At 35.5% G+C, this 20441-nt stretch overlaps 1 protein-coding gene and 1 long non-coding RNA gene across 10 annotated transcripts; one reads left to right on the top strand and one right to left on the bottom strand.

The window, feature by feature from the left end:
- The first annotated feature begins 121 nt into the window (after nt 1-121).
- On the top strand, nt 122-20327 carry LOC118262551 (dual specificity mitogen-activated protein kinase kinase 7). 5 transcript variants are annotated; one of them, XM_050697291.1, is made up of 17 exons: nt 122-422; nt 2658-2749; nt 3109-3252; nt 3598-3825; nt 7679-7858; nt 8246-8392; nt 8670-8746; nt 8834-9100; nt 9339-9443; nt 9887-9968; nt 10556-10693; nt 11500-11600; nt 11745-11827; nt 12097-12178; nt 12742-12848; nt 16423-16462; nt 16765-17493. In XM_050697291.1, the coding sequence occupies exons 1-17, from the start codon at nt 275-277 to the stop codon at nt 16841-16843; spliced, it is 2100 nt and encodes a 699-aa protein (XP_050553248.1). In that variant the 5' UTR covers nt 122-274; the 3' UTR covers nt 16844-17493. The 5 variants fall into 5 exon arrangements, with proteins under 5 accessions (XP_050553248.1, XP_050553247.1, XP_050553249.1 ...); XM_050697290.1 differs by having other exon boundaries at nt 16351-16462; XM_050697292.1 differs by lacking the exons at nt 16423-16462; nt 16765-17493 and adding an exon at nt 13620-14669.
- LOC118277086 (uncharacterized) lies at nt 4899-6915 on the bottom strand. 5 transcript variants are annotated; one of them, XR_007705780.1, is made up of 4 exons: nt 6516-6915; nt 6030-6217; nt 5552-5773; nt 4899-5411 (listed from the first exon to the last, which is right to left on the bottom strand). It is a non-coding gene; the product is annotated as an uncharacterized LOC118277086 (long non-coding RNA). The 5 variants fall into 5 exon arrangements; XR_007705776.1 differs by lacking the exon at nt 6516-6915 and adding an exon at nt 6333-6488; XR_007705778.1 differs by lacking the exon at nt 6516-6915 and adding an exon at nt 6333-6488 and having other exon boundaries at nt 4899-5408.
- Nucleotides 20328-20441: the final 114 nt, after the last annotated feature.

The following is a 20441-nucleotide window of genomic DNA, read 5'->3' as shown; positions in this document are numbered from 1 at the left end:
ATGTATGAACAGTTCGTAAGAAAGAGAAAAACTGCGAAGGTTAACTACTTTTAAATTTGGCCACATATCATTTGAATGTTTTGATCAAAACGAGTGAATATCTTGTGGTGATTAGAAGATTAAAAAAGAACGAATGGAAATGGTTGGCGAAGGAAATTGAAGGAAATCCTTGGACTGCTGCGCTTTTCATTGTAATTTTGTGTAAATAAAATTTAGGATATTTGTTTTGTAATAAGTACTTAAATGTTATCAGTGGACTATTTTTGTTGCTATAATGTCAAATAGTTCGATTGAGGGGAAACTGAAAGGTTTACAAGAACGTTTCGAAAATGAAATGCGTATTCGAAGAGAAGGTGGTTTCAACAACCAAGGTGGAATTGGGACTCCCAGGCCGGGGGGTGGCAGGACCAGGCCGAAGCCCCGTGAGTATCTTGGTGATAATGTTCAGTGTACATGTGCATTTTGTAGTCATAAGACATCCATCATTTTTCATGCTCATTACATTTATATTTTTGCGTTTATTACATATTTTTGAAGCTGTGCTGCTATTTTTCGTTGTTGATTTGCAATTTCAGTGTTTTTAGCTAAGGGTACAGTAATAATTTTTGGTCTGTATTAATTAGAAGTACGAAATTCAGTGTAGATTAGACAGCAGAAAGTGGGCCTCTGTTATCAACATGGATAAAGGTTATGCTGTGTTCAGTGACAAATTAATATGTTATAATGCATGCAGACAGCTTCCCTGCCGCCTGGGCTGCACATTGTGTACAAATTATTTGCATAAATTGGCATTGAGTGTGTGGTGGGTGGTCATTTCTGAGACATGGACCCATTCATTGTTTTTCTGTTTTTGTTTTAGCCTATACAATTTGATATTGTGATTATGTATCTTGGCACCAACATTTATTGCAAGCTCCTTGTATTTATTAAACTAACCAAAGACAGACACATGAATTAATACTGCTGAAATTTATCAAAAATCTTGCTTTAGAATGACCTAATTAAATGTTTTGTAGAAAATTTTAATACACTGTCAAATAACTAATACTAACTAGAATATCTTTCTCTTTTACATGTTATTGATAAATTATTTGCTTAAACTGTAATATTAGTAATAGATCAATAAGAAAGACATGCTTAATAGTAAATAGAGATAGAAATAAACAACAAAATATCTCCATGCAAATGTCAATTACATTTTTTTCACCAATGTCACAGACAATGCGCTAGTCAGAATCCATTTTCGTAATAATATATTGGATTTGATGAGGTGTGTCTATCAGTACTAGAATTTAAGACTTCCTGTCATAAAATGTTATATGTAAAGTTATGATTAGTTCGTCATAACCATGTTATGTCATAGATGGACAACTGATAATGAAAGATAATCCATTGATATATTATTTTAAAACAATTCAATGTTACTTCACTATTTGATTTTATGTATTTAAAATTGTTTCTTATTGGTCTCTTGTTTTATGAATGGGTATGGTTTTGTTTTTATTGACTTCAAAAAAAAAGAAGGTTCACAGTTAGACCTTCATGTATGTATGATGCATGTATGTTTGAATATATGTTTGGGAGAACTTATCTCGCGTTTGGCTGAACTGGTTTTGATGCTATTTTCTGCATAGACTTTTTCAAGCCCTAGGAGGTTTTAGTTATATTACTCGACTTAAAAAACGGTTCCCACTTTAACTTTCCCTTGAAGGCAGTTCCCTATCCTCATTTTTAAGTTTATATTCATGCTTTTAAAGCTCTGATTGATTAAAAATATTGAGTTACAAAACATCCAACTAGTATTTCTCCAAATAAGAAATGTGGAATGTGTAATTTCATGCATCTGTGTCACTTTTTTATATTATTTATTTCATGCTTTTGTTTAATAACTCGTACAGTAATTGAATGTATGAACATAAATTAATTTCTCATTTAGCAGTATCCAGAAATAATAATGCCACATTTCACACATTGCTGAAAATGATTTGTTGATGCAATCCTTGCCAAAATAACAAATATATCACTTTCACTCTTCATGTGCTAATTGTATGAGCCAGAAGTATTTCTAATTTAAGTGTAATTTGCAATAGATGTGGGAGATGGAATCATTCATTGGTGTTATCTAATAACTTCGGATCATTTGATTCCTTAAAATATGGTTGAGTTGGGTGATTTTAGTGTATGTATCATTTTAGTGATCGGGCACCATCAACTGCAACTGTTCAGGTTATTTTCTTTTTCTATCTCTTTGACTAGATATTGGTGTTACATTGTTCTCACATAATTGAACCATCAAAACAATGTTAATAAAAAAATTATTGTGAATCAAATTGAAAAAGAGTAACCTAGAGAGATTCATGCTCATTCTTCTCAATAGGAATTTACACTTTGGAACAAGCGAATAGCTTCACTGGAGGATCGACAGACAGACTTTTAAATTAAATTTTTTTGTTTGTGTGTTAAAATCTTCCTGGTCTAATTGAATAAATGATTTTGCCTTCAACTTTGACTATTTTAAAAGACTGGCTATGCACTTGTTCCTATTATTGTAGATGCACCACATCATGGGCAGTATTGTTAGCTTACCATAAACTGGCTACTTATTTACCTTTATAAAATACTTCTGTTCTAATTTAAGATGTATCTGTTTGTTCCAGCATCAATGTTTCCCACCAGAAACATAACAGAGTTCCCACCGAGGTCACCACAGGCTTCAGAGACTGAATACAGAATGAGAGAGGTTTATAAGGTATGTTATCTACAAGTGTGTTATGGGATTATCAACTTTGTTACTGTTAGCAAAGACTATAAAGTTCCTTTAAGGATGCAGAGACACATGGTATCCCAATCTGTCATTGGATTTTGAACCTTAGTATATTGTAACATACCTTGTTTCGAAATAAAATTAATGTGTGGTGGTGTTGGTGTACCTCATCTCTCTGCTTGTATATTTTATACAAAAAACATTTTTAGCTCAGGTTCAGTTGGAGCTCGACAGGCATGAAGTAATATTATCTTACACGACATTAACACCTCTATTGGCTGAAATAAGATAATAATAATAAGTTAATTAAAGATTTTGCTCTTTAACATTATATTTTTGAACAGGTTAGTGGCAAGCTGAATGTGGACGGCGTGGAGTACAGATCACACGTGGACGACCTGCAGCAGCTGGGCGAGCTGGGCAGCGGCACCTGCGGCCATGTCGTCAAGATGCTGCACAAACCTTCCAACACTGTCATAGCTGTTAAGGTTCGTATTCCTTTGCTTTTTCTTTATAAAAAATTAAGTTATTTGAATGTATGCAATATTTTTATTTTGAGTAATATTTAAGTATGTAAAGTCTAGACAAACATACAACATGTATGGTATAGGTAATTATGTCGAGAAAATAAAAAGAAAAATATGTTCGGTTCTTCCTGTAAATCCCAAGTCATTTTGCGCCAGCGCAATATAAATAGATATTAAAATATCCACAGCATTATAATTGTTGTAAAAACCCAAAACTTTGCACTGTGATATCTCTTTCAATTTCCACCACTTGTGTTATAATAAATACAAACTGTAAACTTATACATTATGATATTTCTTTTATAGCAAATGCGACGTTCCGGTAACTCAGAAGAAACAAAACGTATTCTAATGGACTTGGACGTAGTGGTCCGTTCCCATGACTGTCCGTACATCGTGAGGTGTTTAGGCTGCTTCGTCACCGACGCTGATGTATGGATCTGCATGGAGCTGATGGCTTCCTGCTTCGATAAGCTGCTCAAGAGGCTCGGAGCACCAATACCTGAGGCTATTCTGGGGAAGGTCACTGTAGCGGTGAGTGTGACTTGAATAAGCAAGTAGTTTTGTAAAATGGGTCAAGGGAATTTTTTTATTAATTTTATGCTTGCTTTATTGATCTGAAGAATACTAGTGAAACACCTTTTTAATTTTAGAATTGTAATAAATGAAATACATTATTTTATATAATAACTATTGTGAGACATACTAAATTAACTAGAAATCACGGTTTACTCACGTACATTAATGTAGAAAATCTCTACAAGTCGAGTCGAAACTACTAGGAAAAAACATTTATAACAAAAACTCAAGTATTGATTATTCAAAATTCTATACATTTTTAATTTTCATTGATTCTATGTCTTAATAATCATAATACTGGGCAGCTCCTATTTTTGTATCTTTAAATGTTATTTTATTTTGTATTTCATAATTAATACTTAAAAATGTAATTTTAGAGAATTTTAAGGTGAATGTTCCGAGCTCTTCATGGCTCGTTTCCCGATAGATGGCGCTGAATTGAACATTTTCAGTTTTATGTTGTTTTGAGTGTCATTGGAACAATATTAAGTAACAGAAATAGATAATGCGAAAATCAGGCATCCCACTTTATCGGAATTAGTCAAATTATCGCCTCAAAACCCATCCGATTTGCCATAAAAGCGAAATATTAATATCCAACTCTGTTTACAGTCATTTATACACACATAGACATAGCGCCTACTTTAAAATCAACCTTTCTTCAAAATTAACCACTAGATGGCGTGCATTTAAAAGTTAATAGGCTGGTACCTGTAGAAATTATGTCTTGGGGATTAGGAACTAAAGAACACCATCTGATGCTATTATGTTCTAAAAATAAAAGGTATAAGTAGTGTTATATTTAGGTACTAAATAGCATAAAACAAAGTCGTTTTCTCTGTCCCTATATCCATATGTATGCTTTCTACACTAAGGATTTTGATGCTGTTTCTTTTAATCGATAGAGTGATTCAAGAGGAAGGTTTATATGTATAATACATGTATATTATAGTAGGGAAACTGATAATTTTGCACCCGTGCGAAAACGGGGCGGGTCACTAGTTTGGGAATAAAATGAATGTCAAGAATGCAATGTAAGACAGTTTTATTTTATTATCTTATACATTATTTAATAGAATGTATATACTAACCTGCAATTATTACAAGTATTTATGTGACATGAATGCTTGATACGTGACTGATTATTAAAAAATAATCTCATTCAAAATAATAATTCAAAACTATAATTCATAAACAAGGCAACCAGAATAATAGATTGCAATCAAAGCGGAAAAATGTTTGAGAATATCTAAGCATCCATAATCACTATACTACATAAGGAAATAAAAAAGCAACAACTTTCCTTTTTGTTTTTCAGAAACCTTAAAATAGGTCAATGTATTCATATCACATTATGAACATTATGTTCATTACGACGAGTACACCATTTCAGTTTTCTGACATCAAAAAAAACATGACTGTAAACATTGATAATGTAGATTCTAAACACACTACTATAATAGTACAATAAAAAAACATTTGTCGTGTTGTTTTCGCTCATCCTTCCTCATTATTGCCTGGAAACTACCGCTACACAGCTGCTGCGAAAGAAAATTACTATAATTAGTATATTTTGTGTTTAACTTTTGATGTGGATGAAAACAATATCCCACAAGAAAAAAATATAATATAGATTGAAATCAATGGAAATCATAAAATAAAATAAAAAAAAATTGTGTACCTTTCATACCTAGGTATACATTTCGCATTTTTTGAACATGTCTCAAAACTATTTCTGGCAGAATACATTCTTTAAAAAAGTGTATTAACTTTGGCATCATATTGCTGATAAAGTCATTATATTATCTCGACAAACTTCTATAACAGTCAAAGGTTCATTGACTGAAATAAAACATATGAAGTAGCATTTATCCATGTTACTGACACGCATTTGTCCTTGAACCTGAAATAGATTTAATATTATAGTAAGAAGATGCTAAAATAAATTATAAAGTGGACATTGCAATAGAATTTACTTGATAGTAATATTCATGCTTTTTATTCATAACTAGAACATTATTATCCAATGATAGAGCAAAATTGAAAGGAAATCGTTTTTCTTGGTATGGTCATGTGAAGAAGAGGGATGAAACGCTTATTACTAAAAGAGTTCTAAGTTTACATGTAGATGGCTCAACAACTGATGACTCTATACGTACTTGAAAACTAAAGTTTGTTTACAATGAAGCTGGCCACAACTTGAGTTATAATTTACAGGTTTACTATCTTGTCGTCCACATGTATCCAACTGAATGCGCTTTTCACTCGTTTTGACGATTTACGGGCGCCTGAATATTCGTGGCGTTGATACGCCAGCTTTCTCGTAGGACCCCGACATAGTAGGTACCTAGATGTAAACGGAATCCGAAATACACAAAAACTAATTATATAAGTACAAGACAATATTATGTTACTTTTATAAACTAGAAAGCGGTAGGTGAATAGGTTAAAAAATTCAGTACCTATTCGCATAAAATTGAAACGAAATTATAACAAAACCAGATCAAATCGCTTGTAATTGCAGCAAAATGTAGTCTCATGTCATGAAAATTATTGCAAAGTAAATATCCATACCATAGATAAAACAGAATTTATTAAATACGTTCCGAAATTCAGAAAAATTATAGCAATAAAATTTTACTTACCCAAATTATGATATAACATCAATTGAAAAATCGCTGCAGAACAACCATAATAAAATCATAAAATGATATTACATAATTATACTCTATTTACTATAACATTAGAAATTTAAAGATACTTGTTTTACCGTCCGTTCAACTGATTTTGAGTGTATCGGAACGCGCGGGATTCATGTAGCAGACGCAATATAATGTGACAAATAATACTAATGTTTGTCCGTCCAAAGTTATTTGTATTACTAATCTGAGAAAACAATATAATATCGATCGGTGATTTCTAATATGAGGATTTTAGTTTGTAATAGCCAGCTAAACTCACGGGCTGACTTGCTAATATTTATTAGTTGGTAGGTATTTTTATTTTGAAATAAAATTACTTACTTATAAACAACATATACTACAATACTTTGCAATAATCATATTAAATTGGAAAGAAATACATACAAGAAATATTACTTCGAATCAATGAATTTTCATTGATCAAAAACATACAAGAAATTCCGCGCGTAAAGCCTAGCGTAATGCTACGCAAACTCTTCGAAATGTATTTTATTTCAAGTCAACCATCTGATGGTACTAAATAAGTTTGGCAACGTGTCAAAGGTCATGTTCGACGGAACGGCAACATCGTATTTTGTCTACGAACGAATTTAAAATTTTTTATTGTTGCCAGTGACAATAATAATAACTAACGCTAACATTTTTTTCACACACGACCACAATGTTTTATATTTTCGTTTACGATAGTTAGTTTTAAATTATTGTAATGTTTTTTAATGAAAACTATTGTTATAAAATTAGTAATGATTCTTCAAATTTACATTATCGGGTGCACGCCATCTAGCGTTTAATATTATAACCTATCCAGACATTCCGATATGTTTGATTGTCAAATTGCACTAACACTAGTAAAAGAAATGCCAAATTTTTCACGGTTTTCAAGACTGTTTTTCTCCATATATAATGCGAATTATTTACCAAAAAGTTATATGCAGATTCTTGACCGTACAAAAGTGATAAAGTGATTAGTTTTGTGCAAAAAGTGTCTATGTACGGAGAGTATACCGTGAACGAAAAATGTATGAAAAGGCGATCGGAACATTCACCTTAAATAAAAATAGAGAAAATAATAAACTAATAACAATAACTGTCTTCCTGTCTACCAGACGGTGAACGCGCTATCGTACCTGAAGGACACGCACGGCGTGATCCACCGCGACGTGAAGCCGAGCAACATCCTGCTGGACGAGCGCGGCAACGTCAAGCTCTGCGACTTCGGCATCAGCGGCCGCCTCGTCGACTCCAAGGCCAAGACCAGGAGCGCCGGCTGCGCCGCTTATATGGCTGTACGTATAAAATGAACCTTATTTACATAGACATAAAGAGTGAAAGAGATTGATAACAGTTTTTGCCACTTTGTTATGCCAGGATGTGGCTTCTTCCAATGTGGAATTTTCATAAATGTTCTGATCCTATAGTAATCATATGGAAAGCCCATAAGAGTCGACTGTTGTAATATGACCTAGAGAAACGTCATGACAGAATCCTGCTACAATTTTCACGCTTTTCAAGCTCGCTTTCACGTTTATCAGAAAGTGGTGCTGCCCGATCTTTGTTAAATGTGTACTTTTTTAGTCAGCTCTTATGCCATCTATGGTAAGAATAGAGCAAATCATAAACTTATTCTTAAATTTCAATATAATTTTAATAAATAATGAATTGGATGTGTACAGCCGGAGCGGATAGACCCGCCGGACCCGACGCGGCCGGACTACGACATCCGCGCGGACGTGTGGTCGCTGGGCATCTCCCTCGTCGAGCTCGCCACCGGAGTCTTCCCCTACAGAGACTGCCAGAACGACTTCGAAGTGCTCACTAGGGTGAGTTCACTTAAAATACACTTTATTGTGATCTTGTTAAGGTGGAATTTACAGTAAAACGGGGTGAATAGGGACAGAAGAGGGGTGAATAGATACTATGAAGAATTTCCCTATACCTATTCACCTCTCGATCCCTATTCACCCCCTTCTACGGTAACTTAGAACTTGTTCACACTGCTTAATTTACTACGACCACTCTGTCAACAGGTTTTCAACCTTATCTTTTAGCTTTAAAGTTGAATATATTTTTTAATAATGGTCCTTGTTTCCCATCCAGGTAATAGCGGATGATCCCCCACAGCTACCAGACACGGATGACTTCACACCAGAGTTCAAATTATTTGTGTCCCAGTGGTAAGTTCTTTTTATTTATCTATTTTAAATAAAGGTTAGAATACTATCCAATTGTGATATAATGTTATATCTATTCTTACTTTCCAGCCTAACAAAGAACTACAGACAGCGTCCCAAGTACGCGAAGCTTCTAGAACATCCGTTCGTAGTGAAATCCGCGCGGAGTTCCATATCAGTGGGGGCGTGGTACGCCTCCCTCTCCATATCAGGGGGCGGGGCTAAAGGCACGGTGACGTCACAGACCACGCCCACGCCGACCAATGGCGTGGAGACGCCCGTGACTCCGCAACCAGTGAGGAACTTCGTGACTAGCTCGCAACATTGGATGGAGCAGGTTACTCCAACGCCTGCGAGGTGAGTGCGAAGAAAAGGGACAATTTTCCTAAAGGGAGCTCTTAAAAAAAGCGGTCAATAAATAGTTACGTAACATACAAATTAAATGTATCATGAAATCTTTGGTCTTTTGAAAGACTATAAGTTCGACTGTCAGGCACTGATGTATTGAAGTGATTATGAAAATCAACATGCTAGTTGATTTTGAACCGTATTAGTATTCTGTATTTGACCATCGTATTACTGTATTTATTCACAGAGCGTGGTGGGCGACGGCCGGCAACGCGAACGCAGGCGGCAGCAGTTCGCAGCCGACTAGCTTAGAGACTGACATGTCGAACCACTCACCGTATCCTAGGAGAAGGTATATTTAATATTCTCTATCATTATATCGTCAACATCCACAAGTTGTGAGATTCTACTGCTGTACCCTTAGTACCAGTTTGTTTTACGTTTAACGAGTTGGGAAGAGAGCGCGTTCGGCGCTCTGATTGGTTCGTTTAATCGAGCCGGCCAATCAGAACGCAAAACACGCTCTTTTTCGATCTCGTTAAAACTTTAAACTCGCATTAAGTCCTTTGAACTATGGACCTCTTGTATAAAAGAAAGGTTTGCCTTAATCTCAACAGCTTGGTATTTGCCCAGTCTTTATTAAATAATGTTATCCCTTAGCCCTGGAGCTAAACTGCCTAATTTTGTGAAACAGGAAATCGACTACCTGCGGTCCACTAGCGATTTTGTTTTTAATAAACTCTTCAGGTTTATTAAGCTAGATGTGTAACATTACTTTTGTTTAATTGTCGACAGAACAATAGACGCGTGCGCATCCCCCCCTCCCCCACCAGTGCGTAGAGTATCAGCTGATAATCGCTGGCGTGCGTCCCCCGCGGTAAGTCATTTGCTCTATTTATCTATCTAAATAATACTGACAAGAGTGTGAAATTACTTGAAGAGAAGATATTGTTGTATAAAAGTAATGTTTCTGTGTCATATGCTGAAAGCTAAAAAACTGCGAAAACAATAGTATGAACGGTGTTTATAAAGCGTACACAGGCTCGCATGGTACGCATCGTACGCATCGGACGGATCGCATTCAACGAATATTTCTTCAGACTGCGTCCACTGTATCGGCAGCGTTCGGATTGCCGACGCGAGTATTAGCAATCGGATTGCCGATCCCACTTTCATTTGGATTTTTGGCATCGGCATTCCGTATGACGTCATCGGTACGCATTGCTAATGAGCGGTCCGTACGATGACTGTATCAGTGGACGCAATGAGTTTCTATAAAGACAAACTAAAATCCGTTGCGTGCGATGCGGGCCTGTGCACGTACCTTATAAAATCGTTGAGAGTTAAAACGCCTCTTTAAAGATGTACAGATGCATGAATGAATGTGATGGAAACTTAGATAATATGTAAGGATGATCGTGCTATGTAAATGCGTAAATAATAATAGGCAAGACGTAAATCCAGGCTAACAAGGACGGTGGCTATCGCCGTCCGGTGCTGGACTTAAGCTTCCAAGTGGTGTCTCAGCCGAGGGTGTCTGCGTTTCTGCTGAGCCCCACTATCCTCGTTAGGTCTCCCGATCAGGAATTGGAGCTGCTATATGTATGTCCGCTATATGTACTTATTACGTCGTCGCAACGATGAAAAAATAACTTATTTTGGGTTCGTTTTTCAAAATTGTATGTAAAATACGTAAATTTTCTATCAATTTTATAAGATAAATATCGTGAATATTCCATGATATTTTAAATATGACTTACACGATGACGTCTGCGTTTATGTGGCTCATGGTTATGAGTCCCGATGTTGTACGAAACTGGTCGAGGGTTCTTGAATATTAAAAAAATAAAACCGTGAATGTAATTTTAGCAAATTTGTATTAGCAGTTATCTTTAAAAAATTAGTAAATTGAAAAATAAAGTTTGCATACTTGAGTTGCGGCGACGTAGTAAGTTGCACCGTGTGGTCGAACTAGTGAATGAATTGTAGAAAGAATTCATCGCAGTAAACAAATCACTACACTAGATACTGTTACAATCAAAATTATTAGAATAGGAACATTTTCTATCTACCTCTCAATAGCAAATACATTTCAAAGTCAACTTAGTTACCACAAGCATATAGTTCAGATTTGAATGAATTTATTTAGACCTGGTTGCAAATCAAACTTTCAAACTCTTCCTTTTCTTGTCATTGTAAAATCAACTTTGTGTTATGACTTTACAGTTGATGTTGGCACATCAGTCACTTATGTATGAAATTCATTGCGAATGAAATTGTCGTATGACCCTTTTCAGCCATCTTTCTGTCATGGTAATTTGGTTTTAGTGGTTATCGTTATAAAGTTGATATTTGCATGCGTTGTGTGTGCAATAATTTGATTTATTTTTTAATTTGTATTTGAACAGAGCTCGGGTAACACTAGTCCTATAGTACTGCAGAGGTTTTACCATCAGAACCAGCAGAGGAGATCCAGGGTCGACCTCCATTCTACTCCTAGGCATAGAAGGTATGTTAATGGAATAACCATTTACGTTAAAATACTTTAACAACGTATTTTTTCCCCGAAGGCACTTGCCGCTATTATATTTTGGTGAGCCTATTGCCATATTGGTTGTGTGTATAATAATGCGTATTTTGAATATTGTTCCAGTTTAAGTAGAGAGCACAGTACGGGGCGGTCGCCCGAGCCCCCGCCGCGGACCAGTCGGCAGCACCAAATGTTAGGACATGAAGGTAACTAGCGTAACAATGAAATAACTCATGTTTTTATGGGGGAAATCATCCAATGACTTAGCCTTGGGCGAGGCGAGGAGTGTCAGATTCTTACTGACTAAAAACCACCCCGTTCCTCCACTCCAGCTTTTCGAGTCGGAGCCCCGGTAAATCCCGCTAGGTAGTCCGCAGCTCCGGAACAAAGAATAACTCGATTTTTTTTGTTTAACTTGTTTGATTTGAGACACTGAACATTTTTCCGTGCATTAATTGTGTTTGTATTGTTTCAGCAAACGGCAGCACTACGGAACTAGAGCCGCCGGCGCTACACGAGAGATTGCACCCACCGTCGCCCTTACTACTCAATGATAGGTGAGTTTATATTTATTTATGTGGTGGCACTAGCTTTTACCAGCTAGCTTCAGCCATGCCAACCCGCATTGAGCAAGTGTAGTGATTAATGCTCAAACCTTCCGCGTAAGAAGAGTCCTTTGGTCAGCAGTGGCCACTTGAGGCTAATGATGAGCTTCTGCCAGCGGCTTCACCCACCTTCCCGTGGAATAAAAAGTAGCCTATGTATTATTCCAGACCATAATCTTCTTCAGTTGCAAATTACATCTCGATCCCTTCAGCCGTTTTGACGTGAAGGAGTCACAAACAAACATACAAAATTTCGCATTTATTATACATATTAATAGGATAGTGTTCTAATGTGATTTAAGGTTGTTGTAATCTTCTAAACTGTGAGCTAAATATTTGTTGGGTCAAATAGTATCTTGTGGGTAAATTAGTAAACATAAAATTTCTAGCCGACTGATCTGGAACACATTTGCACTCAGTGGCCGTCCCATGGCTGATACTGATGATGATGATGATTATATTCTTAAAGGCACGTTACACACCTTATATTGTAACAGCAACATCTCGTATTGCAGGCTATCGGAAGGCCGCAGCCAGAGCCTGACCCGCGCGGAGCTCCGCAACGGGTACCGCGCGGAGCCCGCGCCCCCCGCCCCCCACAAGCACCACCACGACGACCAGGGTGAGTCACTCACTGCCTCCTCCAGGGGACCGTAGCCACATCGTGTAGGCTATATGGGTACTAGGGGACTAAGAACTTACTGCCGAATAAATATGCAGAGATAAAAAGTAGATTTTTGTATAAGTCTGGTTAAAAACCCTAGTTTACGTATACAGAATGAAATCTACAAACAAACGGTAGATACAAGTTGAGTTTGAATTTAATGAAGGAATTATATTATGATAAATATGCATTATGCAGATATGTTTTATATTATATTTTTCTATTCACATGGTTGAAGTGGGTAGGAACAGAATTGTAGAACTAAGGATGTAATTGATTATAATAGTACTTGTGACATGCGATATTTTACACAATATTAATAGGAGAGGAGTAGACTATACATTAATTTTATGCAAAATATTTTATTTTTAAAGATATTACTGATACATGGAGAAATACACCTTGTTGTAGACAACGATAAGGTAACTTATCGTGTGTCGAACCTTCTAATGTGTTATAGTATAATATGCGAGCGATCATATCAACTTACATAGAAAATATTTATAAAGGATCTAAACAGAACCAAAATACCGTAATAAAAACCCTTATATGCAATGTCTGTAAGAAATGTATTGTTATTTTACTATTGCTAAGAACTACGCGAATGACGCTGTTCTTAGCTCATTAAATAATGTACTTTTTAATTGAAATTCCGTAGCTTATTTATGAAAGAATCGCTCGCACACTATACGGCCACGTTGTATTGACTGTGACAATGTTGTAACGAAGGAGCGCAGCCAGCCTCCGACTACAGATATAGGCGCGCGTACGCCGCCCCTACGCACTCACTCCGCACGCATCGTGTGTATAGACATGTGGACTTATTGCAATACTGACGATTATACTTTCTTTTATGGAAACATTTAATTGAGTAATTTGATTCACATTTTGCTACATATATTGTAATGGTTTTGCTTGAACTGTGTTTGAAAAAGTTCATTTGTAACCATATTAATTACTCGGTTAAAATGAATCTGCTTGTTGCTGAGTAATATTCTAAATTTACTACTAGTACTACAGTACTGTAGAAGGATTTGAAAGTGTTGCTTGTTGTTGTTAGTGCAATATGTAAACCGTCAGCTTCCCTAACAACTGTGCTACATCAACTTATTAATTTTCGAAATACATAGATACAGGTGGATCAAAAAGCGTTGATGACATCGAATAGAAAACATGTCAATTATCAACAAAATACAATAATGACCATATAAAGAAAGTTGGTTGTCGTCGTTAAGTTGCAATGACTCCACAAATCATCTCATTCTCATACAGACTGTTTCTACCCTTCCATTGTGTAAATATCGCGGCGGAAAACCATGAACTGATGGGATGTATGCTTACGACGCGTCCTCTGTGCTTTGCGGTTATATGCTTTCGCACAACCGAACGAAACGGCCAAGGAGGCTTAGTTGCCGAGAGAAACCTTTTTGGATATCATTTATCGAGGTTTTTTAAATAGAGTCACAAAAAAAACTTGTTTTAATAGTTCCAGAATTAGATTTAAATATTTTTTTGGTAATTAGGTGTATTATACGTTGATCTTTATTTATTTCCTCAAGCAATAATATTATGTTTAATAGTTCAATAGAGGTCGATTGATATTCTATTTAAAAAGCTCGATATATCAAAATTGTTGTGTCAATTCTTATGTGCTAAATAAATGTTTACATCAGTACAGACTCGATGTTTTAGAGACAAGTTTAGACGCATATTACTATCTAATTTATTACCTAACCCACTCATTGTATGTTTGGCAAACTTGACGTATGCTCAATGCAGTTATAATACCATAAAAATGTAGACAAATTTATTAAAATGGTCTATTTTTGCAAACGATTTTCTTTGAAAATCTATCTTTCAGTTACATTTGAGTGTGTGTCAAGTTTGCAGCTTTTCAAAATTGTTTGTTTCCCCCAAATGTATCTTACCAAAATGTTGTTGTATGTCACATGTTATAACACATTTATGGAACTTTTTTCATGACTGTACAACTCTATTAATTCAAGTTGAAGTATCAAATACAAGTTGTTACACAGTCAAAGTATTACCATGGGTTTAATATAATTCAGTTGGGTGCTTCTACTGGGATTTACGGTGCTTTCACGACAACACAACACATTGCACCAGCCACATAAATATTGTTTCTTCAATTCACAACAACCACAAATAAAAACATGCTCTAAAAATTGTAATTTACAAAAGTATAAGTAATATATGTATAGTTTTGTGATAATAAATATTGGTTTTTGAATTGAAGCAACGATACGAGCACTTTAACTGTAAAATATAATTATTATTACCTACTTGGTAATACTTTGGAAAAGTTCCTACGAATGTGTCTGTGCTTTGCCGCTGTCCTTCGCGCCCCACACATCGCCTGCCCATTAGTAGCTCTGTCACATGCCTCGCTACACTAAACACGACCCTAACACCTAGCTAATATGGGCCATATTTGTACACTGCCGCCGGCGCTGGTACGTATCGCTTTGGGAAGCGTTGCTGAATTATTTATGCAATTTTCGAAGATTTTTTAAGTGGATGGTTTACGGAAATTTAATGTTTAGTAGAAAAATAATATCCATAAAATATAATGATACAGATCAAGTGACATTGAAATCTAGACTATATATTACACTCCAAATACTAGCTATACATCTAACTATTCATCATGCCTAATATAAATTCAGACTACATTTAACTAAGTAATAATTTGTTCTCAAAAAATACCGACTTAATACATTGTTCTAAAATTTAAGGCTCATTCTTCAAGTGTCTCATTAGGCCTTAACACATTGAACACCGTGGTGATAACCGGTGACCAATGTTAGCGGAGGATTTGCCTTCAACAGTTTTCTATTGACAGTCAAAGACTTAATGTAAACTATCCACTAGTAAGTACAGTAAGTAAATAAAGCTTGTATTGGCGAGGTGTGAGCGAGACTCCGTTCTTATCACTCATTCATCATGGTAGCTTCGCTGTCAGTAACATTAGCAGGCATAACGTAACGACTCTTTGGTTCGAAACCTCCGTTGGAGATGTTGGCAACAGATATCTGGGATTAGACAAAAGTATCCTTGCAGGAATAAAAAATAAGTAATTTGCAAATTACACTGATCAATGCAATTTATGTATCTTCTGAAACGATAGTTACTTCTAGAAGTATAGTTATTTACTTATAGCTTTCAAAATTTTCTATAATTTGACGATGAAGTCCTGGAATTTCATATTTATCATTATAGTTTCTTTGAAAATGATAGCTCAACTATTGTTTTACCTGCAAAGAAGTCAAACTTGACTTACAAGCATGTTGCTGACATCAAACATGGAGTAAATTCACATAACACATAATATTTGAGTCATAAACGTCCAAAGAGTCGGTACATAAAGTATGGAGCGGGCAGAGCGTCGTAGTGGTGTGGTTGTGTCGCGGTGTAGGCAGTAGCTCGGTGTGGGTCGCAGGCTGGCTGCACTCGCTCGCGGGGCTGGTGAAGCGCCGGCTCAGCGGGTACGTCAAGTGGCATCACCTTGCAGCGCGCAGAGACAACCACCATCCACATCATCTGCAGCATAGGTGAGCATTCTTCTTTATTATTTCTACTTGTCTCATTCTTCTTGTAAGATTGCTGGATTTTATATTTATTTTCGTTCGAAATGTTACAGGAATGATGTACATTTTTGAACGATTAATTAAAAGAAAATGCTAAGATGACAACATCTGAGCAAATAAGATCTTACTCTTAAATCTTCAAATTATTTAGGATTTACTATAACGTAAAACTAGACATTCTAAAAATTTACTTGATATTAAGTTTTCTTGAATATTCATTTTTGTCTTACAACAAATACAATATTAATTAATTCCTCCAATACCAGATGGGGTAACAGCGAAAGTTGGAGTATGCCGGCGTCCCCCCTGCCCCCGCGCGCCCCGCCCCCGCGGCCCGCGGACTAGCGCCCGGCCCGCGCCCCGCCCGCGCCACCCAGCACTTACAGCGCTGCCTGCATCGCTACCTCGCTCAGTTGCCCTTGAAAAAGCGGAACTATATGAACTAAGGAAGCTGTCAACACAGAAAAATGAAGCTCACAAGCTCTGGTTACGTTTGCCAATCAATTTTGGACTCTATTGCTTACACGATAAGATACATTAATAAATGCAGCAAATATTCGTTTTGCGTTTAAGCAATAGAGTTCAAAATTGATTAAGTTTGTGATAGGGGTTTGTTTTGTTGAGTAATGCAGTGAAATAAGTGACTGGTGCCATAATGTTCCCGCAACCAATGTTGTTCAACGTTCTACACTGTATAACTATCGATAGTGAATATATAGGAGAAGGCACGACGGCTTTGTATTTTATTACTGCTTAAGGTACCGTTTCATTGCACGCGACTGAAATACTCGACTTGAATTACGTCGTTCTGCAATCTGATTTATACACGTTGTAGTCGGATGTTAGTAGAATTACATCGTAGTAAATGTAACTTTATTTCAAAGTAATAAGAGTGATTTTTGTAGTCCATATCGACTACAGCTTAATTGCAGTAGCGTCAGCCTACAATACATACGTATTTAAAGTGCCTGATTTAAGACTGAGAACAATAAAAATAGTCCATTGATAACTGCGAGTTTATTAAAACAAACTACCTCTATGTATGTGATTTACTCCTCGGACTTTGTAACAGTCTTTTAATGAGCAATTAAAAAAAAAATAGTCGCGATTCAGTCGCGTGAGTGAAACTGCACCTTTATTATAAATAGTCAAAAGGCCGCGCAGTATTTAAGCGGCGGTGTTCGGCTTAACGCGTGATAATAGTTACTTAGCATGTTCATAGTACACGTTCAAATACATATTTTGGAACAAAAACACGTTTAGTAGTTAGAATGGGAGTTTTAGTATGGAGTTGTGACGTCATAGTGATATATTTTGGGATATACTACTTAATACTGTGGTTGCAAATGGTCTGACTGCGGTGGTTGGACTTGGTATGATGTTTCGATCGTTTTATATAAATCTTGGACTGGTTCTTTACAATACGATTTTGAATTATACAGGAATTTATTCGCCGCGGACTGCCTAGCTGGTTATGGGGGTTCCGGCTCGATAAGTTTGATTTCACCGTAATTAGATTAAACACAGTCTCGTAGCAATTGTTTTTGATACAAAATCGTTACTAGGCTAGTTTAAGTAATAGTTCTCTTTGCGGCTAAATATTTTGGGTTGTTTCTTAAATATTTTGGATTGTGTAAACTACAGAACATTTGTAATCACAGATAATTCTACGTATGATTAAATTAAAACAATGTTCACGGGCTATGCAGGCTACTTTATTGGTGCATATTATGTATCATATGTATTAGTACTTTTTGTTTCAAAGATAAATAAGAAAATAACTTATACAATACATTGTTGGCATTTGGTTCATTGATTGCAAGTACAACTGGTAAACGTCATCACTTGGATCTAAACCAAGAAATTAATACTTTAAATAATAAAAAAAACATATATTAATTACTAACATACGATTCGATATACATAAATGGTAATAAAAAGATAAAGAGTTCCTAATTGTTTACTTCTAATACGTGATAGGCGTACATAGACATGTGTAGTATGCACCAATAAAGTAAATCCTGCTATTGTAACCGAATCCGAGCAGTGTAGCTTTGACAATATGTATGTATTCTACGTATTGAATGGAATTGAGTACTGCCAGGCAAAGTGCTGTTGTGCTTGTAACAAGATTATTAATATTAAACTGTTGATTGGTTAATTGAATTATGCAGTGTTATTAAAAAGTTTAAGAAAATCGGATAGCTTTTTGTAAAAGACCTTCAAAAAGACCAGTGAAATTTCAAAATTAATTAGCAATGCAAATTACTGAGGCTTTTTCGGTTTTTTCCAAAATTTCTCAGTAATAGCACAGAGTCTGGAATTGTACCCAGTATATGGCAATAGGCACACCCCTTATTACATGAGACTTATAATACATTGTATAGTGGCATTAAGTGCTGTTATTTGCAGGTGCACCTCTGCCTACCCACTCGGGGTAAAAGGCGTGACGTTTAATATGTAATATCTACTATTGAGTAATCTAGTTAAATCCAAAGATTTAACTAGATTACTATCTAAATAGCAGTTTAGAACTTGTGACGAGCACAATAGCACTCAGCCTATTCGAAAGCACCACGTGTTGGGGGTTGTATTCCTATTCGACAATCAGATAGTAATAGATACGGTTTCTATAATAAATGTAAATATCATGTATATTTTATCCTAAGAGACAGATAATGCAATTTTTAGCAAGGTTATTTTATTTTGTAACATATTATTTGCGAACGCTCTGGTTAGATTTGGATTAATTTTAATCAGAATTTCATTAAAAGTACTTGTGACTTTCTTTTTCATAGTTTCTGATATAAGTACAAATGTTGAAATGACACTTTTTCTTGCTTTTTAATGTATCTTTGGTTTTGAAGTATTTGTTGAATGTCTATATGTAACCAGTGCGCGCAACCAAACGAATGAAGTTGTACTTTTGTCTTGTAACAAATAGAGCGTCTTCGAGTTTACAGCTTATATATTATTTTTATTACGTGTATAAATATAATTCTAGTTGTTAAATGTACATTTTCTTTTTTTAATATTTTGACCAAATGTATAGAATTAGATTAAAATCGGATATATTTTTTTGTTCGCTTAGAATGTACGAGTGTTGTAACTCGACTATCTTGACTTTAGTCGAATAGTTGATTTATTTAGTCGATTCAGTCAACTAAGTTGGACGTATAGATTTTTTGAATGCTTAGTGTTGTCGATTAGGGTCGATTTAGTTGACTGAATCGATTCGTACAGTAATGTACTATAAGCAAACGTGAAGTTTTGGATAGTTTTTGTTCAAATGTTTTTTTTTACAATTTACCTTTGTTTTATATTAACATGAACCTTATTTACAGTGAATATGAGCCATAATCATATGTACACGAGCATCAATTTGTCATGTAATACTCTAGGTACATATTTAAAGCAATTGCTTGGGATTACAGAAACTATCCGTTTAAATGCTATTTGAAGCAACGTTTGTGATTAGCACCGCGTGTCCCACGCTGGGCGCCAACACTCGGGTGATCAGTCGCAAGTCTAAACATGTCTATTTTCTCAAATCTTTTATTTCTTTAACTATTTATTAATTTCCAACTTCTTTTTCGTAAATATTACTTACTGTGTTTCTATTTTCTTTTTTTTATTTTGTCAAAAAGACTTGTCACTGAGCAAGCGACACTGGCGCCCTCTAGTCCGCGCGCCACCTTACGTGCAATCGCGTTAGTTAAGGCGAGACTATATTTAAATAAATCTATTTAATAAACAACGATTAACTTGTTTTTTATTATATTATTGCAATAATTATTATTTTATTGTGTATTATATGGATCAAATTTTATTTTTGTTTTATTACTCAACCAAACCTCCTTCCGTAATTAAAAATGTAGTTAATCTTTTCTTATTATCCACTGTAATATCAGTAACAAAAATCGTCAAAATAAGTTCAGTTGTT

The sequence above is a fragment of the Spodoptera frugiperda genome, chromosome 12 (genome assembly GCF_023101765.2).
Source record: "Spodoptera frugiperda isolate SF20-4 chromosome 12, AGI-APGP_CSIRO_Sfru_2.0, whole genome shotgun sequence".
In the NCBI taxonomy this organism is placed as follows: domain Eukaryota; kingdom Metazoa; phylum Arthropoda; class Insecta; order Lepidoptera; family Noctuidae; genus Spodoptera; species Spodoptera frugiperda.
Note: the sequence above shows the minus strand (reverse complement) of the source record. Positions and strands in the feature narration are given on the sequence as shown.

Excerpts from the sequence above, each read along its gene's own strand:
- LOC118262551 (XM_050697290.1), top strand. The coding sequence starts at position 275 with ATGTCAAATAGTTCGATTGAGGGGAAACTGAAAGGTTTACAAGAACGT. Across the intron at positions 3,253-3,597 it reads ACACTGTCATAGCTGTTAAG|CAAATGCGACGTTCCGGTAA; the intron begins GTTCGTATTCCT and ends TTTCTTTTATAG. Across the intron at positions 12,179-12,741 it reads CCCTTACTACTCAATGATAG|GCTATCGGAAGGCCGCAGCC; the intron begins GTGAGTTTATAT and ends CTCGTATTGCAG.